The sequence below is a fragment of the Rhinatrema bivittatum genome, chromosome 8 (assembly GCF_901001135.1).
Source record: "Rhinatrema bivittatum chromosome 8, aRhiBiv1.1, whole genome shotgun sequence".
In the NCBI taxonomy this organism is placed as follows: Eukaryota; Metazoa; Chordata; class Amphibia; order Gymnophiona; family Rhinatrematidae; genus Rhinatrema; species Rhinatrema bivittatum.
In genome coordinates this window covers 69,461,479-69,489,201 of record NC_042622.1, presented here as the reverse complement: position 1 = coordinate 69,489,201, position 27,723 = coordinate 69,461,479, and the positions used below count along the sequence as shown (strand labels likewise).

Below are 27,723 nucleotides of genomic sequence, written 5' to 3'. Positions count from 1 at the left end.
AAATGTTATGGTTTGTAGAATGGTTCTACCTATTTTATTCATTGCTTTGAATGGTTCTTGGACCAGGAAAGTGGTCTATAAAAAGTGCTAAATAAACTATATAAAGGGTTGAAGAGATACAAAGTAGTTGAAAAACTGTCAAATCTTTTTAAGTCAATACAGAAGGATAATGAGGTTCTGAGATATAAAACAGAGTGTAGAGAAAGGACAAGACTAAGAATCTTACATGAATTATTTAAGTAGCAATGTAGCTCAGTGGCTTAGGTGAAGTGGGTCTCTCATTAAAGCAATTACCAGAAAAGTGTGAGGTGAACTTAGTAACTCAGATAATTTGTTCCAGCTAAATCCCCCTAAAGATACTTTACTAATTGCATTTATTTTTTAAACCATGGTCCTTGAAAACCCTTTTCCAATTAAAAAGAAAAATCTTTCTTAGGTTTAAATGCACAAATGTTTCCTGATATTTCTAAATCTATCCAAATTCGTACAAGAAATTTCTTATATTACACCAACAGATTCTTGATTTTTTTTTTCAGTAAAATCTCCTACTAAATGATAGGTAACTTATCAAGGATAAGATTATTTCTTTGACACAGAACAACTGAAGGTTCATATAGGAATTGATGTTTCCCACAGATGATGTGATTCCCAGTGCCTCTTCTGCTACCTTGAATTAATGTCTTAACCCACAGATTTTGTTTATGCTATTTTTTTTTCTGTGTGTTCATTTTTATCATATGAAACTAGGTAGTTAGAGAATTACCCTGCCTCTCATGGTAAAACCCTTTAATGCCTTGTCACCATGTACTGCCTATTTAATTTTTTAAGAAAGACAAGCTATGATATAAAATTGAAGAGAGGAAGGTTCAGAAGAAAAAAAGAGAACATGATGAATAAAAGGGTGGTAAATTCCTGGTATAACCTATCAGCAATGGTGGTAGACATCCGAACTGGGCATAGATATATCTTGGCATAGATATAGTAGGACAAACATATATCTCCCTCCAATGGGTTTACCACAGGTATCCTATATCATAGAATTATATACAATATACCCATGTATTCTCATGAAATCATCTAAATACTTTATTATAACATTCATTAAAAAACATATATTGCATACCCTAAATTGCCATTCACCCTCACATTCACTCCTCTAAACAATTCATAATAAATACACCCTAAAACCTCCCCTTAACAGCAATTAAGAGGGAGAACGGGATAATAACAATTGAAAGAACGGGAACAGTTGAGAGAACATCAAATAAAGGGAGAATTGGAAGGATATTTAGTGATGAATAAGTTGGAAATTGTATCAAAGTAATTTGACGCTTGTAAAAAAATTTTTTTTGAAAAATGAGCCAATATAAATGATTAAATGGAACTGTAAATATGTAATTGGGTATGAATGTTTACATGGTATTAATAATGATGGTATTTACAGCACATTATGTATATGATGTTAAGGGGAGGTTTTAGTGTGTATTTATTATGTATTGTTAAGAAGAGTGAATGTGAGGGTGAATGGCAATTTAGGGTGTGCAATATATATTTTTTAATGAATGTTATAATAAAGTATTTAGATGATTTAATGAGAATACACGGGTATATCATGGATATAGTAGGAACAGGGTTGAGAGTTTGCAATATATTTAAACAACCCACCTTTCATTCCCTTGAGAGCAGAAGCAAGGGGAGAAGTGAAAAGGTGAAAATACAACTCTCCCGAAAATCAACCTGGTTGATGCCACAAGGTTGATAATGGTCAGGTACTATCTGGCAAGATTACACGTGGGCCTGGAAAGCTGGATATTCAGGCAGGAGTTTCACTAGTTTAGGTATCTACTTAGATGATGACAAAGCTTGTTGGTAAGACATGGAGAGGAAGAGGTGTTGGATTAAACTGGAAACTTGTGTGCTCATCTATCTGGAATGTTAGAGAACCAAATGAGGAAAACAACAAAAACATACTTGAAGGAGAGACATCCTACAAGAAGTCAACCTTCTACAGTTGGCAGCTGAGATATAGCCTTAGCAGTATGGATCACAATAACTGGACATACTGAATGAGTCAATTGGTCTTTATCAGCCACCATATTATTATGTAAGAAAAACTTAATACAGTTGACTGACAATACAGTTCCACTGAAATTTCCAACAAATCTGTTGAACTCACTGAACTCTCACAGGCATACAAAATGAGAGTGAACAGTACTGTTTATGATTTCAGCTGGCAATGTCATTTGAGATGTACTTAAATAGGATGGAATGTCCCTAATATGTACTGAAAATTAAGCAACACTTTCGAGTGCTAGTTAATAAGCAAAACTCCTTTTGGAAATGGGACTGTAATGCCAGATAGTTATGTCACCTCAGTAAAAATATGCTTCATCTGTGCCTGTTTGTTCCTAAAGCGTCTGATTTTCTGCTGGATTCTGGGGTCTTTTTCCAGTTCTTCCAGCGTTGCCCATTTACAGTGAAGATAAGAACTGAAAAAGAATAGAGTCTATTACAGGAAGCAAAAACCCATCACAACTGCCACATCATGGATTAAAAAAAAAAAATCAGCTAAGCATAAGCTGTAATGCTTGACTGACCAGTATATCCCTGCCTTTAAATCAGATTCAGCACAGAATGGAAAGTGAGCTGGATCTCATCCCCACAGTAACCTTTAAACTAACCTAGGCTCTTCCTCCCAACAAAAAAAAAATATTTGCATTTCAAATTAAATATATTTGTATTAATCAAATATAATCACACAACTATCACTCTATGGTCAAGCAGTACTAAACCCAGTACAGCAAATTAAAAAAAAGCCTATCAACATAATATGCAACAAGTTCACTACAAATAGGGAGAGGGGAAGAAGATAAGTGGAACAAAGTAAAGAAATTAAATAATCAGATACTGAGCATTTAATACAATACTTTAAACACACCATTTTTCCCTTAAGCCCACAAAACTGGAATTTATGTAAGTTGATTTTTTTTTTCAAACTTTTTATTTAGAAAAACAGCAGCTTACAGAATACACTACCATGAACAAGTAAGGCATAACATCACAAAAGAGATAAAAAGGCATATAAGAAGAAGAAAAAAAAGTTTTTACAGGTTCTCTCCTACACACACAATATATTTGCCAAGTGTCCTCGTAGCAATCCAGTTTCTTCTCGAAGCCCGCAGTTATATGCTTGAGAATTGCAATTTCAGCAACTTGTCTATGTCAAACGTCCAACTGAGACTCAGTCTTCCACAAATGAGCAATAGTGAGCCTGGCTGCTTGAATCAGATGAGACAACAACTTGCAATGTAACACCGGGGAGTCTAAAGAGTCCCAATCTCCTAATAAACAAACTGAAGGAGTAAAAGTAAACACCAGCCCTATAACTGCAATATACTCGTGCTTCACCAGATACCAGAAAGTTTGTTCAGAGTCAAAAATCTTGAACTTACCCTCTGACTCCACAAGCAGTCATGCTGGATATAGCAGGGCACAAGGTAAGTTCCTTTTCTAAAGCGCCCTCCTCTTCACCTCAGCAAATGCCTGGTGTCTTTCTTTGTAGGTTGGAGGAAAAATCAGGAAAGATAAAAACCTGATGCTCCTAATACATCAGAGTACCTTTCTTCCATGTAGCATCAAGGATTCTGGTCTTGTTTCCATTGTGCAGACAGAGAATTATTGCCCAGGGCATGCCGTCGGATTTTGGAGCAGGAACAAAAGCCCTGTGTGCCCTATCAATCTTCAGGTGGCCATCTTTGCAGGGTAGGCCCAAAAACTCTGGAAGCCACGTGGCAAGGAATCTGGCCAAGTCTCCCTCTTCCTCCTTCTCAGGGAGACCTATCACCTGCAGATTATTACATCGACTGCAGTTTTCGAGGTTGTGATGCTCACTAAAAGGTGAATTTTAAAAGCCGGGCGCACACCAAACTTGGAAGATGGAAGTGCATGTAGGACATGCGCGCATGCGTTGGATTTTAAAAGCCGCCTACATGTGCGCGCATCTCCTGATAAATATCTCGATCTGATTCAGAAATGGGTGTGGTACGGGCATGGACTGGACGGGACGTGGGTGTGCTGGGACAGGGCCAAGAGATGGGCATGCAAATACTTACACACCTGAGCACATGCCCAGGTCCAGTGCCCTTTAACTTTACTTCTGCTATGGAGATGTGTAAGTTTAAAAAAAAAAAAATGAACAGCCATTTCTGAAGGGTTTAAAGAGTCTGGGGTAACTGGGGGGATTGGATGCTATTAAACCAGGTGGATTTGGAAGACCTAGCTCTTCACTGGGCAAATGGTGAAACTGATCAGGGCATAGACATGCACCAGTTATAAAATTCCCCCACTTATGCAGCTCAGAACAGCTGCATAAGTGTGTCCTATTTTGGGCACGCACAGCCCAGTTGCAAAATAGGACACACACATATGCGCACCCAGGCTATTTTATAACATACGCATGGATATGCTCGTATGTTATAAAATAGCCGCGTCCCTGGGTGTGCACAAACGCACAAGCATCAATGTGCACTCGCATCCCTTTCAAAATTACCATCCCTGGGTGTTAAGTTTTTGTTCTAGTATATAGATTTTCTATCGAGATGCCATCAGGGAGTTTTTTCAGGTCACACACCCGAGTGTCTGCAGCCTCCATACGAACATCATACTCTTGTACTGCTGACACGAAGCGAGCAACCTTTTCCACTGCGGTTCGCAACCTGGTGTCTAGACTGGAAGAAATTTTTGGTGCCAGGCCTTCCATATTTGCCCTGATCACTTCAGCAGCATCAAATGAAACCGGAGCTTCAGCCCACTCTTCATCACCTGACATAAGCTCCTCTTTCAATGCTAGATTCTTTACCAGAACTTTCCTACTGTTCGATCTTTTAGGTCTGGCAGACTGATCAGCAAAAAGAGCAGGTAAGGAATGGTTTCCCAAGTCCTTAGACATTGTGAGAGCAAAATCCTGAGGACTGAAGAGAAATTTTTAAATTAAAAAAAAAAAAAAAGCAGAGGCCAGCGGGAGCACCTTCACTATACATCTGCCCAGATCAGCACATAAAGTCTCCTTGAAGAGCAATTTTTAAATAAAAAAAAGAACAGAGACCTGCGGGATGTAAGTTAATTAAGGAGAATTTTAAGTAACCTCAAATTTATTAACAAGACAAATGGAAAAGATTTTTAAAAAGGAGTTTATTCCCTTTGTATTGTATTGTATTTGTATGGAAATTAAAAAAAAAAAAAAGTTGTACCAATACTGACAAATCCTGCTGTTGCATCTAGAGAAACACTTCCTTCCTGAGTTGGGTTAACTGTGCAACATTAGGAAAATTCTAATTTTTTGTCCACAAAAGAAATCTATCTGTTCCTAAAATACAACTTGACAGACTTTTTATCAAGTTCAGAGCTGAAGGTTATTAATAGAGTAGCATGCTGGGAAGCCTCTTAACCCAAACCTCACATTACAGGATATATATGGACCCTGCAGAGGCCTAAAAGTGAATAAATTGTTTGGTTCTTTTAGTTGTCTCTTTCTCTGCAGTACACAATACCACTAAGTCTCATTTAATTACTACAAATGATTTGGCCTCTGCACTTGAAAAACTAGTGGGGGTCCAAACAGACCCATGCAGGAAGTCCAGCTATATCCTCACTTGAATGGGTTTCCTATCAGGGCTTAACTTGCCTAGCACCCACTATTCTAATCATACTTATGCTCTGGTTCTAGAGATGATGCAGCAAGTGTTTTTCTTTGTGAAAGACCCATCGATCAAGATGTGTTTAAAGTTCACCATAATCCCAGTTTGTGCTTAGAAACTAAGTGCCTTTTTGCAGGAAACAAAACCTTGCTTTCCATTTCTAATCAGCTACTAATCTCATCTAAACCTTTGAGTGTTTGAACACCTTGGAATATATCAACATAAGCTTCATGACAACGTTCCTGTTTCCAAAAAGCCTTTATCACTTTTGACCTCTGGAAAAAAAAGTTACGTATTTTTTCCTCTTGCATATGTGTGTGAGATTCTATGTCCCATTAGTACATGCAATGAAGGAGAAGGAAGAAAGAAGGTACAATCTATACCGAAAAAGGAGAGATCTTAGACACAAAGGACTCTACCTCAACAGTATTTACTTCTGATTTTTTCTCTGCCATGGACTGAAGGGGATAATGATGTAGTTTGTTTCTGCTTGCACATCCAGTGGGTGACAAAGATGTATCATTCCTGGAACTTTTCATGGAGGGAGGAGGAGGTTGCATTGGTGTCCTATTTCTTACAGTGGAGCAGCATGTCTGAAGAAATGATCAGACTCTTTTTCATGGATGATTGCAGCTAATCATCTTTTGAGAGTTATTCTAATGATAATGATCCAGATCTTCCTTCCACGGAGTGATAACTGTTCTGAACCTGAAGATCACATTTTCCATGAAAGTTCATCAAGCAGTAATAGGGAAGTCGTGCCAGGAGCGAAGAAGCCTCCAGTGGTATAGGGCAGCGATTCTCAACTGGTGTGTCGTGACACACCAGTGTGTCGCCAGGCACCGACAGGTGTGTTGGGGCTCCCGGTGTCCCACTGCCCCGGTTATGGCTTCCCCTTTCCCTGCCCCCAGGGGCCAATGGCAAGCCTCCTCCATTCTTCCTGCCCCCATGCAGGCCAATCAGAAACCTCCTCCCTTCTACCTGCCAGTGGGAGTGGGAAGAAGGGAGGAAGCTTCTGATTGGCCAGTGAGGCAGGAAGAAGGGAAATAGCATAGGCTTGGGGGTTGAGAGGAGTGGCAATGTCGAAGCGAGGCCACCACGGGAGCTCATCCCCGTGGCGGCTAAGAGGAAACCTGACCCCTGACAAAGCAAGGCCGCCACAGGATCTCATGTCCCTGGGCGGTGAAGAAGAAACCCGACCCTGATGAATCAAGGTCGCCACAGATCCCATCCCCGTGGTGGCAAAGAGGAAGCCTGACCCTGGCCAAGCAAGGCCGCCACGGGAGCCCATCCCCGTGGCGGCAAAAAAGAAGTTCCACTGGAGTAAAGCCGTGGCAGAACCGGAGCCCATCCCTGCAGCGAAGGAAGAAGAGGTTTTGCGGTGAGGCCCGGTGCATGCATGTGTGAATGGGAGCCAGGTGAGGGGCTGGTGTGTGTGGGTGTGAATGGGTGCCTGGATGAGGGCTGGTGTGAATGGGTGCCTGGGTGAGGGCTGGTGTGAATGGGTGCCTGGGTGAGGGCTGACGAGTGTTGGTATGTGTGGGTGTGAATAGGTGCGACAGCATGTGTTTGTGATTTTGAGCTTGTATATGAGAGAGCATGTGTGTGATTGAGAGAGAGACTGGTCAGGGAGGTGATGTGTTTCTGGGTGAGAGAGAGAGAGTGGTCAGGAAGATGACTGGTTGTGTGTGTGAGTGACTGGTTGTGGGCCCTAAGAAGAGGATTGAGAGGACAGAGCTTCAGCAGCTGCTGCTGCTGCTTGTGCTTTTGGCCTGCAAGAGAAAGGAGTAGGAGAGTTGCTGGAGAGGGTAAGTAAAGGTGTCTTTTTAAGTTTAGTTTTCTTGATTGACTGCCATTTTAATAATTGGGTATTATATAATCTGTTTTGAAATATTTAATTGGTATTTGGACAATTTTTTAATAATTTTTATGAGTTTTTAATTGTTGGATGTTATTCTGTTCATCAGCTGTTTTGAAACATTTATTAGTATAGTTTTACAATTATTTCTGTGTGGGGTTCTATAGCAGCTTGGCTTATTCTGTTTCCTAATAGGAAGTATATTGGTGTTTAGGGCCTGGTTTAATATTTGTAGTGTTACCTTTTCATAGATAGGGTTGTTACTGTTGGAGTGCATGCCATAATGCAGGCGTAACTTTGTGCAGATTAGTTTGTGTGCATTATTGTAGTTCCTGGGACTATGTTAGTTGCTATATTTGTTTCCATTTCTCCAGGTTTGCACTGCATGCAGAGTGGCTTTTTTGGTTTTCCATTCCAGTTTTTTGTCTCCATATTTATAATTTGTGGTCTTTCTGTTCTTGGTGAAGGTCGGCTTTGTGTGTGACCGAGGTGAGGTATTATACTAGCATGTAGGTATTTGTATCAATCTTATTGGTTGTGTTTTCTCAATAGGATATGCATTAGTGGTAAATTACTGTCTTTTCATGAGGAAGGCTATTGTACCTAGTAGTAAAGGAAGTTTGTTTTGCTTTTACTGAGATGTCACCAGAACATCTTTTTTGTATGGTGAGTTGTATGGGTAATGACCTAGTTCTGTTCTGACCCATTGTTGGGGGTCGAGGGGGTTCCCGTGGATGCAGAGTGTATGTTTACATATAGCCCCGTGACGTTCACATGTTCAATGTGTCATGCATGTGAGAACCATCTGTCAGTTGTGTCCCGGCTGAAAAAAGGTTGAGAACCACTGGTATAGGGAATAGGAGTTTTCCAAGGCTGGCATGGCAAAGGCACACCAAAGGATTCACTGTCCAAGGAACCACAACTACATCCCCTGACAACCTCCTGAATTGCTGTATCAGGAAAGAATTGGCAAATTGCAGCAAAAAGTTCCATAGCAGATGTTTAGCAAAATGTTGGCCAAAGACATTGTTCCTTAATCAGATAGATCAAAATGAGCAAGCCAGAACAACAATATTTCAGAAATATTTGCCCTGTTTATATTTGAGAATATTTTATTAACTGTGACAAAAATAAATACCATTTTTCCAGGAGGAAACAAGATGGAGGCATGACAAAAGACTTGTTTAGCTGCTGTTTAGCTGCTGTTGACCCCTCAGGTTTTCTTGCTGTTTCTCTTCATGATGCTTTCTAAAAGGAAGTGAACACTGAGGATGTTTCCTTCCATACCCACTCACCTGGATGGCAAGCAGCTTATTTCAATTTTCATGTCCCCTGGAACCACTGCTCAAGGAGGTGATGTCATTGTTGTGAATCTGGATGGAGTGGTGTCAGGAGCACCAGGGAACGTGGTCTCTCTCAGCCCCCTTGATCTGCGGCCTCTGCCAGCTGAGAGGGATGGCTCACCTCATGAGCTATCCTCAGTGCACTCTGATGATGTAATTGGCACAACTGTGGTAACGGGGGTCACAGGAGCAAAGTGCCAGAGCAGCAGGAAGCAGAGATGCTGCTGGAAACAAAAGGGAGCAAGGGTTCTGCCTCGTGGCTGTATTCTCCAATGCTAGTTGTTGGAGAACGTGCAGATACAGTGGGGTTATCTCCCCTGACTGGAACGGCCCACTTTTTCTGGTTTCTCTCAATACCAAGCAAGTCAACAATAGTGACTTTAGACTCATCCTGAGAACTCATGGATGGCTTTGGGAAGGCCATAAATGAATGTACTATTAAAATTGAATCGCTAACTAACTTAGGCCTGGATTCACCATTCTATCACAGAATAGTGAATCCAGCGAAAACAGGAGGCGGGCGGGGGGGGGGGCGGGCCTGCGAAAGCCGGCAGCCTTCGCACTACCGCGGTGTTTTCACTGCCGGCTTTCGCACCCAATAGCGCCACCATGAAAGGTGGCGCTATTGGGTGCGCTATTGGCGACGATAACGTTGCTTACCTTATCGCCGCCAGCGAAGACACCGCAGAGTCCGCCTCCTCGCCGCCCCGACTCCTCCCTTCGCTGCCCCATCTCCGCCCCCAGCATGCTATCGCAAGCGAAAAGGGACTTTTCGCATGCGATAAGCATTTGAAAATGACCCCCTTAGAGCCTATGGCTGTTGCGTCTGGCCGGTTGCGGGTCGGCCCCATGATCGGCCGCTCTCACCTTCTGCCCTGGGCTGGAGAGGGGAACAGACGCCGTAACAAGCCCTTGAGTGAAGACGTGCCAGGCTGCACTGTGCTGGGGATGCCACTCAGCTGAGCAGGTCGTCCCTAGGTGTGCGTGCGTGCAACACAGCTGTATTTAAAGGGCCCAGAGCGGGGAAACCACCGCAGTGCCCGCTGATGAGGTCACCGACTCTCCTCTATTTAAGGCCAACTCAGACTAGCCTCAGACGCCTCAGCAATAGGTCGAACTCTTCGGAGTAGCTGTTCCTGGTCCTGTTCCTGACTGCGTTCCTGTGCCTTGTCTTCATATTCCTGCTTCCTCCCCACATCTTCGGAATTCCTGCATTCTTGTCCTGTGGTCTTCGTCCATCTTCTGAGTCCTTCCTGGTGTTCTGCCTTACCTCCTATTCCTTGATTGTCTCCCCAGCTTGATCTCGGCTCATCTTCATCTGGATTCCTGGTTTGACCTTGGACTATCCCTTGACCATGTTGTTTGCTGCCTGCCCCCAACCACTGCGTGAACTAACCATGTCTTCTTGTCACTGGCCTTCAACCTCTTCAGCAACGGATTCTTCTCTCTACAGAGACCTGCACCTAGGTCCAGCCTGCCCTGGCACCCGAGGGCTCAACCTAAGCTGGTATTGGTGAAGATCTTGTTGGGCCTCTGCTCCTGCCAGGGTTGCCTGCTGATAGCAGGTGCCTCTGCTCCTGCCAGGGTTGCCTGCTGATAGCGGATGCCTGCAGGGCTCCTCCCTGTGGGTAGCTCCAACCTTTTCTCGGTCCAAGGGTCCACTTCCACAAGTTTGCAGAGGCCATGGACTTGGCAGATCTCTCGGGCCTCCAGGCTATTCCTGGCCTAGCACAGAAGATCCAGTAGCAGCAATTCCTCAATCTCTTGGCGGAATCCATGGAGCGCCTTTAGCGTCCGCCTGAACACCATTGCAGCCTCTGCAGTCTCTCCGCCTCCTACAGTACCGGCAGCTACAATGGCTGCGCCCATGGTATGCCTTCCTGTTCCTCCCCAGTATGCAGGGGCCCCAAAGCAGTGCATCGGGTTCTTGAATCAGTGCTTTATGCATTTTTCACTTCAGCCAGTGCAATTTCCCAGTGATACCATCAAGACCACCTTTATATTCTCCCTTCTGGATGGGAAGGCCTTGGCCTGGACCTCTCCCTTGAGGCATTACTACAGGACTTACAACAATTTGTCGAGGCATTCAAGCTGGTGTTTGACGAACCCGATCAGCTCACAACGTGACCTCACAAACTCCAATCCGTCACTCAATATCTCTAAATATGATTATTACTTACAACGGCGATCAACAAATTTCAAGAAATATCCGTCCGGACGTGTGGTGAACTGCAACGGAGATCGTCAGTTCCGGTAAAAAATAATGGATTTATGAATAATTGAAGAGATGGATATTTCTTGAAATTTGTTCACTGCCGCTGTAAGTAATAATCATATATAGAGATATTGAGTGACGGATTGGAGTTTGTGAGGTCACATTCCTTTCTTGTAAGGGTGAGATTGGAAGAAGTACTATTAAAGCATAATTGCAGTAAGTGTGGGATAGTTAGATTTTAACTGTTTAGATATGTGTTGATGCATATGTTTGAATAAACATACATAAAAACGATACTGTAAAGCATACATTTTCTCTGTGTGTGTGTTGACTAAGTAGATAGGGAAATTTTTAATTAAACCCTCTGTGTTGTGATACATTGATGGACTACGCTATCGAATTCAGAACCTTGGCCACTGAGCTGAACTAGAGAAAGGATAGGTCTCCAGCATATCTTTTTGGAAGGGCTATCCCTCTTGGGTAAAAAGGTTAAGCTAGCATTGTGGAAACTTCCTGAGTCCCCAGTTGCGGTCATTGACCTGGCCGGGAGAATTGACCACCGCTTCCAGCAGCGGATCTGGGAACTGTGAACCCCACAAAGACAGGTGATGCTGGCCCCATCCTTTTCATGCCCCCTCTCTGCAGTACCAGCAATGGCCTCTACCACTGCACAGCCCGAGAAGCCAATGCAGTTTGGAAAAAATCACCTCTCCTCGTAAGAGAGGCTCCACCACCATACCCTAGGGCTTTGCTACTACAGTGCCAGACCTGGACACCAGTTGGCACACTGTCCTCAGAAGCCAGGAAACTAGCAAGCCTAGGAGCCAGTGGGGTGATGATCTTAGGCTTTACCATTCCTGCTCCCCAACTCATCCTTCCGGTGTCTACCCACTCTAGCGCTGGTCGATTCAGGCACGAGGGGAACTTTATTATGAAGGCCCCTGTGGACCATTTGAAGCTTCTTGTAGTTCCTCGGCAGACACCATTAGTTATCTCCTCCATCCATGGAGAACCACTTCCTGGCCGGATCATCACTGCCACAGCACCCGTGTGGCTCTGCACAGGCATTCTGCATGTGGAAAGTAAAGTCTTCCATATCATTGAGAAAGCTGTTCATCCCTTCGTGCTAGGGCTACCCTGGTCTAGCTCCACTCTCCTCACTTTGAGTAGGGCTTGCTTCAGCTGATGAGCTGGGGGCCCCATTGCCATGATTCCTGCCGTCTCCAAATCGAGCTTCCACCAACTTTGCCTCTGGCAACAACCTTGTTGGGACTGCTGCCTCAGTTTGCTGAATACACAGATGTGTTTTCCAAATGGAAAGCAGAGACACTGCCTTGCCACCGAATGTTTGACTGTGCCATTAATCTGCTACCTGGCACTAACTCTCCACGAGGGAGGGTATATCACCTTGTCAGTTCTGGAGACCACACCCATGTCCAAGTATTTCGAGGAGAACCTTGACTGGAGTTTAATTAAGCCCTCCACAGGGGTGGGGTTCTTTTTTGTGTCCAAAAAAGACTGTTCTTTATGCCCTTGCATAGATTACCGGAGGCTGAACGCTTTAACAAAGAAAGATTGCTACCCCATGCCACTCATTTCCAAACTCTTTGACCGCCTCCAGGGGGCCAGGGTGTTTACAAAGTTGGCTCTCCATGGGGCCTACAATCTAATTCGAATAACACAAGGTGATGAGTGGAAGACGGCATTCAACACGTGGGACGGCCACTATGAGTATGTGGTGATGCCCTTTGGCCTATGTAATACCCCCATGATATTCCAAAACATGATGAATGAAATCTTCAGGGATCAGCTGTACATCTGTGTCATGGTGTACACACCTTGACAAGAACCTCATGTCCTACCGCCAAGATGTTCGCCAGGTCCTCCAGTGGCTACGGGTAAATACATTTTTCGCTAAGCTGAAAAAGTGCATCTTTGAGGAGAGCCTACTCTTCCTGGGATACATTGTTTCCAATAGCGGTTTCCATATGGATCCGGAAAAGGACCGGTGTATCCAGGATTAGTCATAACCTTATGGCCTCTGCGCTTTGCAGAGGTTTTTGGGCTTCGCAAACCACTACTGGCACTTCATCCCCAATTATTCCTGAGTTACAGTCCCACTCTCGGCACTCACCCGAAAGGAAGCCAATATCAGGACCTGGACTCCTGAAGCGGTCACTGCTTTCCTAGAGTTGAAGAAGGCCAGGAGGCGTTAGATCCATGAAGCAAGATAGACGCTTGAATCCGAGCTCCTGCAATCTCCGAGCCAACAATTGTGAAATCGCAGGCTAGCGAGTAACACTGGGCTTGCTATATAATCTCCCCAAGGAAGATACACGATTAAAGATGGCACAAAAGAAAAAAGGCCCCAACTTCAAGCAATTTTCATACTCTAAGAATGCGAGTAATGAAGATGGGCCTGTCGGGGAAAGAGACGCAGTGAGCTTAATTAGTGTAGAGGAGGAGGAAGACTCTGCATCCAGCGCTACTGAAGTGAGTCAACTGAACTTCCGACTAGGGAAAAATTCCGGCAATGGTTTAGGGATCTCAGAAAAGATATGAAGGACAATAAGCAAGAATTGCTGACTATGATGTTGGACATACGAGAGGAAATGTCGGAGATCGAAAGACAAGTTGATGATTGCGACACGAGGCTAGATGCTCAAGCAGCAAGGGTTGAAACATTGCAAACACCATATTCCCAAATAACTCTTGACAATTTGGAACTTCAGGCCAAACTTGAAGATTTGAAGAACTGGAGTCATAGAAATAATCTCCAATTCCATGGAATCCCTGAGTCAGAAGAGTTCTCCGACTGTAAGGCGGTGGTCAAGAAGCTTTGTAACTTCTTTTTGGGCCATCAGCAAGGTAGTGAAGCATTGACTGGTGAGCAAGAGGTGGACTTGAGCGAGTTCATAGATCTTTGGGTCCGAAAACAGGCAATAAACCCCATGATATCATTGCCTGCTTCAACTGCTTCACTGTAAAAGAAAAAGTGTTTATGGCTGCCAGGAAACAATAAATATGGTCCTGAGCCTCTCATACCATATCTGTTTTAGCAGATATCTCCCCATTGACCCTTCGGAAAAGGATGGAAGTTCGCTAAATAACATCAATACTATGTAAAGAAGGATTCTGATACAGATGGCTGTTCCCCTTCGGATTAGCCATGACGATTCGAGGCTCTACTACTAAAGTCAAACAGTAGAGGAAGCAGCGGCTATATTGAAGGAAGCTGGTTAAGGTCTCCATTTCAGCTAACAGCTTTCCTCTGACATCGAGTGCAGACACTCTGAGATGGCAGAGTGTGCGAACAGGAGGTTGGAGGCTGCGTTGGAACTCGGGGGACTCCTTATACGATAAAGACACTGGGAAGGGGTGAAGAGAAACTTTTCCCATTTATTGAGTCCCTTGTGTCACTGCTCAAGGTGATCTTTCTTTAGGAGAGCCTTGGGAGATTATTATTATCATCTACACTGAGAATCTATATTTTTGAAGCGATTTCTACATGAATAAGTAGTTTGGTTGGTTTTTTTTTTATTTTGATTTGGCTCAGGGAGAGCTAGGGAATGCTCTGTGGAAGTTCCTGCCTTCATCTGCGCCTGCAGATCTGCTATGGGTAAATAGCAGTGGGAACTGGATTATGGGGGAGGGAGGGGGGAAGGGAGGGAAATATTATTGCTATTCATTGTTTTATATTGCTTAATAGATTTCATTAATCAGCTAGTAAGCTCTTATACTCTAAGGCACACAAATTCCTTACAAGACACAATAGCACCTAGAACAAGGGGCAGGAGAAGGGCTCTGGGACGACCACAATGAGAGGGGTATGATGGGCTTAGAATAAGAAAGAGACTACTGAATTTCATATATTTCCATTATCATGATGAAATCAATTAGGATAATATCTCTTAATGTTAAGGGTCTAAATAGCCCACATAAATAGCCCACTGCTGGTCCCCTCCTTTGGAACAGGCTTCCGCCAGACCTCCGCCAAGAACCTTGCCTAGCAACTTTCAAAAAGAAGCTAAAGTCCTGGCTATTCACTCAAGCCTTCCCTGAGATCTAAAACTTGATGAAGAGACAGACGGTATCCATATCACCGTACATACACTTTCTGATTGTGCACCCTGTAGCACCTGTTTATACCCTGATTCTGTACCTAGTTTTTATACCCTACCTCAGTTATTTTGTTTTTTGAATGTTCTCCCTCAAAGTTGTGTGTTAACATGTTACAATGTATTACGCCCCTGAGGCGACAGTTCAGTTCCTTGTAAACCGGTGCGATATGTATTGTATACAGGAACATCGGTATAGAAAAATTATTTATAAATAAATAAATAAATAAATAAATAAAGTAAACAGCAATTGTTTAGATTATAGGCCCAGGGCTCAGGCGCCATTATATTCCTTCAAGAAACTCATTTGAAACCCCGCTATGAGCATCTATTGAAATGGTTACGATTCCCTCTACAGTACTTCACAGCGGCTTCAAAATCAGCAAAATATGCTGGTGTAGGAATTCTACTTCCTAAAGATTTTCAATGCCATGTACGAAAGACTCATAAGAATCCTAATGGGCAGTTCTTATTTTTGCAAATAGAAGTGGGGAGGGAGATTTATTCCTTACTGAACGTTTACACTCCGAATTCTGAACACTCAGCCTTTATAGATGCCATTGATAACGTTTTGGAAACGGCGGGGGAGGGCTATTTAGTGATTGCCGGAGATTTTAATTTAATGGTACAACCTCGATTGAACAATTCAACAGGGGTTGGATTGGGAGCAAAATTAAACAGGAAGCACTTTAAATCTTTCATTCAGAGATGGGAATTACTGGATATTTGGAGGCACAGGCACCCCTATGACAGAAAATATACTTTCTAGTCCAACCCTCATAAATCCTATTCAAGGATAGATTTCTTTTTAGTGGATGCAGTTATCAGTCAGTGGATTACTGGGGTAGATATAGGTCAGATAACATGGACAGATCATGCCCTGTATGGATAGAAATATAGATTTCAGGCATAGACCCTGGGAAGAGATATTGGACACTAAATGAAACATTAGTGGAGGATGAGGCCCTTTGCTCCTCTATACGCAAAGCCATTGCTGAATATGAGATATATAATGGGGCCAATACGCAAAATCCCTCATTATTTTGGGACTGTCTGAAAGCTGTTCTTAGAGGAAAGATTACATCTCAAGCTACTTTAAAAAAAAAAAAAAAAAAAAAGAGGAGAAATCAGCTCAAAAAATTAAACTGATGGCAGAGATAGCCTTGCTGAAGCTCTTCACAAGCGTACTATTTCCAGTTCTATCTATTTAAAACTGCAACAAGCTAGACATTCAGAACCTAAGAACATAACAACATAAGAAATTGCCATGCTGGTTCAGACCAAGGGTTCATCAAGCCCAGCATCCTGTTTCCAACAGAGGCCAAACCAGGCCACAAGAACCTGGCAATTACCCAAACACCAAGAAGATCCCATGCTACTGATGCAATTAATAGCAGTGGCTAGTCCCTAAGTAAACTTGATTAATAGCAGTTAATGAACTTCTCCTCCAAGAACTTATCCAAACCTTTTTTGAACCCAGCTACACTAACTGCACTAACCACATCCTCTGGCAACAAATTCCAGAACTTAATTGTGTGTTGAGTGAAAAAGAATTTTCTCTGATTAGTCTTAAATGTGCTACTTGCTAACTTCATGGAATGCCTCCTAGTCCTTCTATTATCCAAACTGTAAATAACCGATTCACATCTACACATTCAAGACCTATCATGATCTTAAAGACCTCTATCATATCCCCCCTCAGCCGTCTCTTCTCCAAGCTGAACAGCCGTAACTTCTTCAGCCTTTCCACATAGGGGAGCTGTTCTATACCCTTTATCATTTAGTTGCCCTTTTCTGTACCTTCTAAATTGCAACTATATCTTTTTTGAGATATGGAGACCAGAATTATACACAGTATTCAAGGTGTGGTCTCACCATGGAGCAATACAGAGGCATTATGACATTTTCTGTTTTATTAACCATTCCCTTCCTAATAATTCCTAACATTCTGTTTGCTTTTTTGACCTCTGCAGCACACTAAACCGATGATTTTAAAGTATTATCCACTATGATGCCTAGATCTTTTTCCTGGGTGGTATTTTCTAATATGGAACCTAACATCGTGTAACTACAGCAAGAGTTATTTTTCCCTATATGCAACACCTTGCACTTGTCCACATTAAATTTCATCTGCCATTTGGATGCCCGATCTTCCAGTCTTGCAAGGTCCTCCTGTAATGTATCACAGTCCGTTTGTGATTTAACTATTCTGAATAATTGTGTATCGTTCGCAAATTTGATAACCTCACTCGTTGTATTCCTTTCCAGATCCGGTCCAAGTACAGATCCCTGAGGCACTCCACTGTTTACCCTTTTCCACTGAGAAAATTGACCATTTAATCCTACTCTGTTTCCTGTCTTTTAACTAGTTTGTAATCCATGAAAGGACATCGCCTCCTGTCCCAAAAGAAATTATTTCCTTACAATTGAACCTAATTAAACAAGAGCATTTTGAATGGGGAAATAAGGCCAGTTGGCTCCTGGCCAGAAGGTTCAAACAACGAATAGCCCAAAATCAAATCACTAGGATTAGAGACGCAGATGGGTCCTTATTGATATCCTCCAAGGAAATCCAACAACGATTCCAGCAATTTTATGGAGAATTATATAGAGAGGATTCTAATATCCAGGAGGGGAAGATAGAATCATACTTAGATCAAGTCCCATTTGTTCACTGTAAGTTTGTATAAACTTAAGTTTGTATTAACCTTGTTCCATGTATCCGCCTCCTGGGGCGACAGTTCAGTTCTCTGTAAACCGGTGCAATATGTATTCTATACAGGAACATCGGTATATAAAAATAAAAAAATAAAAAAATAAATAAATAAGTCACTCTCCCACGTATCTCGGAAGAGGAAAAATAATTTTTTGAAAAAAAAACAAAAAACACAACACAGATTGAAATAATGCAAGTGATCAATGACCTTAAAATCTTTGAAGATATTAGCCAAAATTTTAGCTAATCGTTTAAATAGCGTTATGGCAAAATTAGTACATCCTGATCAGGCAGGCTTCATTCTGGGTAGGATGGTGGCTGATAACATCCGTAAGATCATTGATTTTATCTGGTGAGTAAAACAGGGATGTCCATACAGTTCTGCTCTCGGTAAGACATGGAAAAAACGTTTGACATGGTCCACTGGCCATATCTGTTTCATACTTTAAAGAGAATGAATTTTGGACCTTTCTTTTTGAGGTAGTTATCTAAGCTGTATGAATCCCCAAAAGCCTTTGTCAAAGTTAACGGTTCTTATTCTGATTCCTTCCCAATTCAAGGAGGACCAAGGCAGGGATGTCCACTATCCCCGTTATTGTTCGCCCTATTCTTAGAACCTCTAGCTATAAAGGTTAGGGCGCTGGAATCAATTTCCGGGATAGATGTGGGGGGCACAAATTATAAGAAGTCATTTTTCACAGACATTTTGTTTACTTTGTCCAGACCACAAAAATCCTTGACGGGGATCGTAGAGGTGCTGTCGGAGTTTAGGTTTGTATCTGGCTTCAGATTAAATCTTGACAAGTCAGAAGTTCTGAATATCTCTGTTCCTTCGGAACAAATACCATCCTTAAAACAGATGTTTTCATTTAAATGGGCTAACCAGAAAATAAAATACCTAGGCATTTTAATTAGCAATAAGATTGAGGACTTTTAGTCTGAACTATACACCCCTAGAGTTTCTAAGGTCTTTAAGGACTTAGATAATTGGTCTAGATTCCCACTCGAATGGACGGGAAGAATAGCATCTATAAAAATGAATGTTCTTCCAAAATTTAACCCTCACTTCCAGTTTTTACCAATACATATATCCACTATTGCTCTAAAATGCTGGCAGAAACATTTTCGCATTTATTTGGAAAAGAAAACTGCCTAGGGTGGCCAGCAGTGTTATGTTTCAACATAAACTGAGAGGCGGGCTGGGCGTTCCTCATTTGAGGTGATATTTTGTTGCTGCCCAAACAAGAGCAATCATAGACTGGAATAAAAGGGGAGAACAGAAAAGTTGGGTAGCGATAGAACAAGTCTTCTTGGGAAGCATGCCAATATGGGCCCTTACCTGGCAGCCTCATCCAACCTGGATAGTTAGTAAAGACCTCTCTCCAACTACTAATACCACTCTCCGCATATGGAAGCAATGGCAACATAATTTGGTGGGTAGAAGGTACTTTTTTTAGTTGTTCTTAGTTCCACAATAGCCGTTTTGCCCCAGGGTGGCATTCTCCTTTTTATGAATTGGAAAATAAAAGATTTCATTATTGAGGAACTTGTGGGGCACTGAGGGGTTTCTAACTTTTACAAACATTAAAGAAAAACACCAACTATCGGATAAAGATATGTTTCCATATCTACAACTACGTCATTTCCTTCGACAGGAAAGAATAGAGGAGGATCTGTCCTTGGAAAAATCACAATTTGAACATTAGTGTGAGCAGGCTGACAGGTTAAAAGGGGGAATTTCTAAGAAATATAGCCTTCTCAATAAAGACCCCTGTAAAAAAAAAAAAAAAAAAAAAAAAAAAAAAAAACCAACAACAGCCTATATAATGGCGTGGGAAAAAGATTTAGGGAAAGAACTAGCGGATGAGACTTGGGATATGATCTTCCTTAATACTAAACATAGTTCCATCTCTGCACTATTATCAGAAAATAGTTATAAATTCTTATTGAGATGGCATCTCATACCTGTCCACTTGCATAAATCCTAGATAACAAGTGGAGATCAGTGCTGGAGGGGTTACAGTCAAAAGGACTCTTTCTTCCATATAGGGAGTGCCCTATAATTGTATAATTTTGGGAGGCAGTTTCCCTTTTAATCCAGCAAGTGCTATATTCCCCAATTTTTCCATCCCCTGAAAATGCTCTATTAAATGTACCCGGAATGTTCTAGGAATGACTGGATATTGACTCATCAAATCATTTTAGCCGTTAGATGTGTTGTAGCGGCTGCTTGGAAATCACCCAACACTCCACACTTAAAATTAGTCACTATAAAGTTGGATGACATGTGTGAGCTCTATAAGTTGGGACTATGATAATAAAATGTATTAGAGGCATCTGTTTAGTGGAAATTTACCAGAAGGGTTCCAGGAGGCACTGCAAGGTTTTGAAACTGTTTCTAAAACTGTCTCACACTTAGATAACAGAAGAGACAAATGTATCTCTTTGTAGTTTTAGGCAACACAATGAAGAGTTATAAAATATGCATGTCTTCAAGGTTAGTTAGAGTTCTCAGGTTGTTTTGGGAATGTTAATTTCAGCAAATGTTTTCACCTTATGATCTTAAATCAAAGGAGGGTTGTACTAATCTCCTGGGCAAAAGTGTATTTAAGTAAAGTCAATTGGATACCTGATTAAGTCAGTCTCTCAAACTTTGGAGCTGGCTTCCTTATGCGCATAAGAAATAAAGGCTTTTGATCATGAGAAATACACTGTCTCTGTTGTCCTTGTGTCCTTGGTAAACTTTTTCATTGCATAGACTTCCATCTCACCATTTAAACATCCTAGCAGTCATTTGGTCTTCTTTCTAGCTTTTCTAATGAATGGAATTCATCTGGTCTGAGCTTCCTAGGTGGTATTTTTAAACTGCGCCCATGCTGCATGCAAACTTTTAACCTTTGTAATCATTCCTTTTTGATATCTTCTAATTTCCTCATTTTATCATAGTCTCCTTGCTTTAAGTTAATGCTTCTGCAGTAGTTTTCCCTTAATTTCTTCCCTTCAGGGGTATGTGTAATTTGATTACATTATGATCACTACTGCCAAATGGACCCATCACCATTATCACTCATGCCAGATCCTGCATAGTCATGAGGATTAGATCTAGAATATTCCATCCTCTCATTGGTTCCAGGGCTAGCTGCTCAATGAAGCTATTTATAACAACTAAACACATTACCTCCCTAACATAGTCCAATGAGATATTTGATTGGGTTTCCTAATCCATTATTATTGTTTCCTAATTTCTGTTAGCATTTCACAATCTGTCTCCTCATCCTAGCTAGGTGGATGGTAGTATACCTCTACTTTTTCCATTACACAGAGAATGTCTATTCATAGAGATTCCACAACACTTTTTGTATCCTGCAAGACTTTTATTCTGTTTTACTCTATGGCATCATTAACATATAGCACCACCTCTATACCAATTTGGCCTGGCAAATATCATTTGTTTTCTGGTATCAGTGTGTCCCATTGGTTATCCTCTTTCCATCAGGTCTCTGAGATGCCTATTACAACATCATCTTCATTCAGTGCCATACATTCTAACTCTCCAATCATTTTTTTAGATTTCTGGCATTTGCATACAGACAATTCAAAGTATGTTTATTTTTTTTTATTATTATATTCACAGCTTACCTAGCAGTTGAAATTGTTAGTTTGGAATTATCAAGGTCTGCTCTTTATTAAAATGAACATGGATTGCTTCAGTCTTTATCACAACCTCTCTATCGGGATAGTCTAACTTCCCCATTATGCTTCTCAGAACCATTTGCTCTTGAGAGTTTGTCAACTTTACCTCATAATCTAGTTTAAAAGATGCTCTATCTCCTTTATAAATGTAAGAGCCAGCAACCTGGTTCTACTTTGGTTAAAGTGGAGCCCATCCTTATGAAACAGGCTCCCTCTTCTGCAAAATGGTGGCCAACTCCTAAGAAATCTAAAGCCTTCTTTCCTATACCATCCCCTAATCCTTGTGTGAGATTCCAGAGCTCTGCCTGCCATTGGGATCTTGTGTGTAGAATAAGGTCCATTTCTGAGAATGCTACGCTGGAGGTTTTGGATTTTGACTTTCTACCTAAAAGCCTAAATTTGGCTTCCAAAACCTCCCTCCCATTATGTCTGATGCTATTGGTACTCACATGTGTCTCAGTATCTCTTCAGCACTTTTTAAAATCCTATCTAGGTGAAGTGTAAGGTCTGTTATCTTTTAGTCAGGCAAGCAAGTTACCTAGCAATCCCCATACCCTCCAGCCACCCAACTATCTACATTCCTAATGATCGAATCGCTAACTACAACAGTCATCCTAACCCTTCCCTAACCCTGGAGAGACATCTTCCATGCAAGAGGATACTGCATTACTTGGCAGATAGCTACAGGATCACTTTCTGCCATACAAAGGTGATTCTCTCCTTCCAGGTGACCTTACTCTCCAAGGCAGCACAAGAACTGCCAGACTGGAGGTGAGACTATTCTTCTATGTCCCTGAAGGTCTCCTCTATATACCCCTCTGTCTGCCTCAGCTCCTCCAGGTCTGCTACACTAGCCTCAAAAGATCAGCTTCCTTCTCTGGGAGCCAGGAGTTCTTTGCATCAAGCCCACACATATAACCTGTCACCAACTGGTAGATAAGCATACATTTGGCATTTGATGAAAAGACATCTTGTTGCTGGACTTCTCTCTGCATCTTAGTATTGTTAAGTTTTTAGTTATTTAAGGTTGCTAAGGGAGTAGTGATGCTTAATCTATTGTAAAGTCCTTTACATTTATTTAGTGTATTTTATGTTAATTTGGCAATAACCTGCAAAGGAACAACAGTTAATTTATTGAAAAGGTCTAGGTTATTCTCTTATTTTATCTTAATCCCCAACTCTTGCTGTGAGAAACCTCCCTCTTTTTTGTCTTGTGGTAACAGTCTACAAATCAAAATATGTGCTGTGGTGCATGGGAAAAAAAGACACAGAAAATTAATCTAGGGTTTTGGGTTTTTTTTAGAATTACACAAAGATTAATCAATTTACTCCACAATCTCTTTTCTCCCAAGCTTTCCCATCAAAGCAATACTTACAAATCCTGTTCACTCACCAGCAAAATCTTGTTCTGCTCTCAGTACTCTCAGGATTGAGGGTAACTGAGTTTTTGCTTTGCTATTTGAAGGGCTCGCGCCGACGTGCCCGATGGCCCACCACTAAACAGCGAGGTCGTGCTGCCTCAGCTCCCTGATCCCGCCGCAATTGTTTCTCCTCTAACTGCCCCCCCCAGGATAATCAGCCAGGGTCGGGTGCCCAGCGATTGCGTCACCAGCTTGATTTAAGCGGCCGGCCTGCACACGCTGGCCCTTTTCCCCTCTCCAGCAGGTGTGTTTCCCATCCACCCCTCCTACCGTCAAAGTAAAAAAAAAAAAAAAGTTTAGCAACTTATGATTAGGCAACTTTAATGTCATTTTCTTTTTGTTCCAGGGGATAGACAAATTATGTTAGTTAGATTTACTGTTAAATCTTGTACTATATTTTGAAACTGTTGCAGCTCTAGGCGGGTGCACGAGCCTGTGGGACGACTGTCGGCCCAGGTGGCCCCCTTGCTTGGAGGTCAAGGCAGGATGCCGGGCATCAAGGGCTGCTTTGCTAGGCAGTACAGCAGGCAGCCGGGCGACACCAGATTGGTGTCAGGAGTTTAAAGGGGCTCTTGCTGGGAGTAATTGTTCACGTTATGACTACAAAAATGCTGCAGCCACTTCTGTCTGTGTTTTCTTTTGTTGCGGGAGCGACCCTGGGGGCGGGGCAGATGTGCCCATGGGCGATCATAGTGGATCTCAATGTTAATATTTGTGCTTCTTTTTTATTTATTGAAATTGCAAAATAAAATTTCCACAAAGAATCCACTTTGCTACAGAAACAGGATACATCTTTTACAAGAAAAGAGAATAATTAAAAAAAACATTTCCTACAGCACGAAAACACAGTATCCATTAGACCACAACCTTTGGGGGAGGTCAGCCTAATTTGGAGATATAAAGAAAATCATAAAAGAAAGACATAGCTTATTACAGCTCCCAAAATGTATATAGACGTCTCGTAAAACTTCACTTCTACCTGATGATAACATTTTCCAGGAGTCAATAAAAGTCTTAAGTTGCTCAGGTGAAAAAAAGACAAAGCTATCTCTATTATACTTGACTAAGCACTTACACGGGTTTCTCAAAAGAAGGATGCCCCTAGGGCCAGGGTATCCTGATGCAAGGCCAGGAATCCCATCCTTCTTTCTTGTGTAGCCTTAGCCAAGTCTGGGAATATCCTCACAGGTTGTCCCACAAATGGTACATTAGATTTCTAAAAATATTTCTTCATTACTGAACTTAAATCACTATCAGCAAAGGACGATACCAACAGAATAGCTCGTTCTACCACTTCATAATTAGATGACTCGAGGTATTCCATCAGATTCGCCATATCAATAGCGGGTGATTGCATTTAAGATCCTGGGCTAGCTGGTAAGAAGTACACTTTATCCAGGGAGGGGAACTGCATCAGAAGAAAACTCCAAAATTTCGAGGAAAAACCTCTTCAGGGTAAAGCGCGGTAATTCTCCCACCACCCTTGGAAAGTTCAGAAATCGAAGATTTAAGTGCCTCAGTCTGTTCTCAACAAAATCTACTTTTCTGTTCAATGAGCCACCGTCTTGAATTAAATAGTTTTGTACTCCTCTAATAGAATGTAATTCTTCTATTTGTTTAAATGACAACCCTGTTGTTGAGATGTATTATTTCTACAAAGTATATCAACTTGCTGTGACAAAACATTAATCTTAGAGGAGCACTCTGAAAACGCTTTGCCCATCATAGAAACAAGGTCCCTTAACGATTCCAGGGTTACTACCTGAGGTATCTGAGCCGAGATAGGGACTTCTCTCTGCAAACAGAGTCCCAGCCTCTCTCTCTTCACCACCTCTCCCCCCTTGGAGATTCTCACCTAACAGGGGAGTATCCAAACCACCGGCACTGATTGTAAAGGCTTCCAGCACAGGGGAGTACATCGAAGCTGCTCCCTCGGCGTCGGCGACTTGAGGAACCACTTAGGGGCTCAGCATGGCAAGCTGCTGCGGCCCCATCCGTGCTGACAGTGGTGGACGGACGTCTAGGGGATTCAACAACGCCTCCTCCAGGCTGTGGTGAGTTCTCCTCACTCACCACAGCAGCTGGATCCACAGTCCCCAAAATAGTAGCTGCTGCCAGACATTGCTGGATGGTTTGCTGCCCAGATAGGGGAAGGGGTTCAGAGGGAAAAGATTTTACTTTCCCCTTCTTCTTAGACGGCATCAGAAAGGTAATTTTTGGCAAAGAAAAAACACTAGAAGCAAAGCCGAGCAGAGCAGTGTCGGCGTTAAGCCGCCACTTTGACTCCTCCCCAATATCTGTGCTTCTAAGGCAAATTGCTTCTAACAAACCCCTTTGATGATTCATACTGAAAACAGTTTGCCAAAATGACCTTCTCAGCTATTCTCCCTTTCTAATAATACTTTAGTGAACACCTATGTAAATCAATATCACATTTCTCTCACACCTTTTCAAAGCAAATTATACGTTCTATTATATCAAGCACACATCGAAAATTAACCTAGCTTTCCCTTTAAAGTCCAAAACACACTGAAAGGTCATGTACATGAGCCTCTTGTGCATATCTGCTCTAAAGTCTGATGCCTATAGTCATGAGAGTCTGCAAGCACCAAAAGCTATGGTAGAGGTTTTCGATGCTGTATCGAAAACATTGTAGGGCAACCTGCTCAAAGCTTTCCGCACTTCTCTCCTAAATCTATTAGGTGAACAAATTCTTCTTGCATCTTCCGAGGAAGAAACTCAAGAAAATTTCCTTGCCCCTTCCACTACAGAATGCATATACTGGACCATAAAAATGTGATAATCTAATCTTGAATTGATAATTTCTCTTTAAAAGTTAGCGAGCATAAGGGATACACATAAAATGAGCCCGCTATTTGTGCAGGCAACCTTGGGGGAAGGGCAAAAATACCAAACATACTTTTGAAAATCCCATATACAAATGCTGTTTACTCCTTTGACCTAACAAACCCATCAGGAACACTTCTTTTTACCCTCACTAAATACACTGTGGAAGCCATGTGTATTTTTTAGCTGCTCTAAGGAAGGCAATTTTCAGACAGGCCAATTTGCCCAGGTGAATGGCTCTGAAAATTGCTCTCTGAAACATTGCAAAAAGAAAAGGTTGGTAAGTTGTAACAGTCTTATAAGTTTATTAATTGTACACGAATAGTGAAAAGACAGCAAGGGAAAGAAAAAAAGAAGGGGTAGCAAGATGGACAGACAGATAAATGCTATTTTTTCATAATTCATTAAGACATATCAATAGAGAATTAACAATATACATACAAATTTCTGTACTTGACATAAAATTCTTCCACTTCAGATGGGAATCCACCAGGATGGAACTGAAACACATTAAGCAACTGAATATTATTACAGTAGATCTGTGAAATGAATATCTCTGACCAACTTTCCTTGATCCTGCATCGATTCACAATCACTTTACATGGAAGAAGGTGTTCTACAACAATCATTTGGCACTACACTGCCCCAATATTTACTAACTGTAGTAATACTACACATTAATTTAAACCTGTGGGTTATATACTGTGATGGGTTAGTGAAAACATTTTGATGTGCACCATCACAAAGAAGTGACTATACCTACTGAGAAATACAACTCTTCAACAAAACTTGAGCACTTAGTATTACTAGTAAATGCAATGTGCCACCAAGCTTTACACTTCATGTTACATGTTCATTAGTTTACAGCTCCTTTTTTTTGTCACAACTTGAGTGGATATAAATAACTAACACTCCCTATACAGTGGTATGACATGATAACATGGGCTCAAAGGTCCTAGTTGTTGCTTTATCCCTTCTTCCCATGCAATTCAAGTCAATGGAGTAGAAGTGCAAGACAACATAAACCCAACAGGATCCAGTTCCTGCACTGCATGTTTCTTATAATAGATGGAAAAACTCACTTTTTATCATGCATCAATTTAAATTACCTGAATTCCTACACCTTTCTCAAACACTGCACACTTAAATAGTCACTATGGACTGAACAGTGAAAAAGAGATTAACCAAGATAACCAGATTAACCAAGATAACGAGATTAACCAAAATAACCAGATAACCAGTGGCAAAGGAGAAAACAGTGGTGCTCATACAGCCTTTAGTATAAATGACAACAGCATAATCACCCTTAAGATAAAAAATATGACTCCTAACATTAAACATCTCAAATCCTTCCTTTGAATTATACAGGAAAGGAATGAGTGATCTCCTCTCAGAAAATTGTGCACTTATACCTCAGATAAAAGAGCATGCACTAACAAACGCAAAAAATAAAACGGTTTATTTACACAGAAAAGAGAAGATTCCAAGACAGACCGTGAATACTAAGATGTTCACTAGGGCCATTGTGCTCAAGCTATGTTTAAGGAACCCCTCAATGTTATATTGCTATATGTTTTTCTTTTTTGGGTTAGAAGCTATCACCAAGAACAAAGAACTTCTCACCTCTTTCTGAATCATTCTGGATGCCAGAACTTTCTCTATTATATTTGCATCATCTTCTGGGGGCTCCTGTAAAATAAAACACAGTAAAATGAGTTAACTGCATGCAACCCCTACTCCTCCAATTGGAATAAAAAATAAGGCCAAGTCTGATGGTCCTGTGGTTAGCATTCTATGGTTCCAGTTCTTCCTCAAG

General features: G+C 41.7%; 1 protein-coding gene across 4 annotated transcripts in view; it reads right to left on the bottom strand.

Moving 5' to 3' along the window:
- CHD6 (chromodomain helicase DNA binding protein 6) overlaps positions 1–27,723 on the bottom strand; it is a 586,770-nt gene that overhangs the window by 354,900 nt on the left and 204,147 nt on the right. For all 4 annotated transcript variants that reach the window (XM_029614845.1, XM_029614844.1, XM_029614846.1 and 1 more), the window contains 3 exons: positions 27,531–27,596; positions 26,349–26,407; positions 2,372–2,489 (listed from right to left, as the gene is read on the bottom strand). In XM_029614845.1, the coding sequence (XP_029470705.1) occupies positions 2,372–2,489; positions 26,349–26,407; positions 27,531–27,596 (243 nt within the window). The remainder of the gene's footprint in view (positions 1–2,371; positions 2,490–26,348; positions 26,408–27,530; positions 27,597–27,723) is intronic.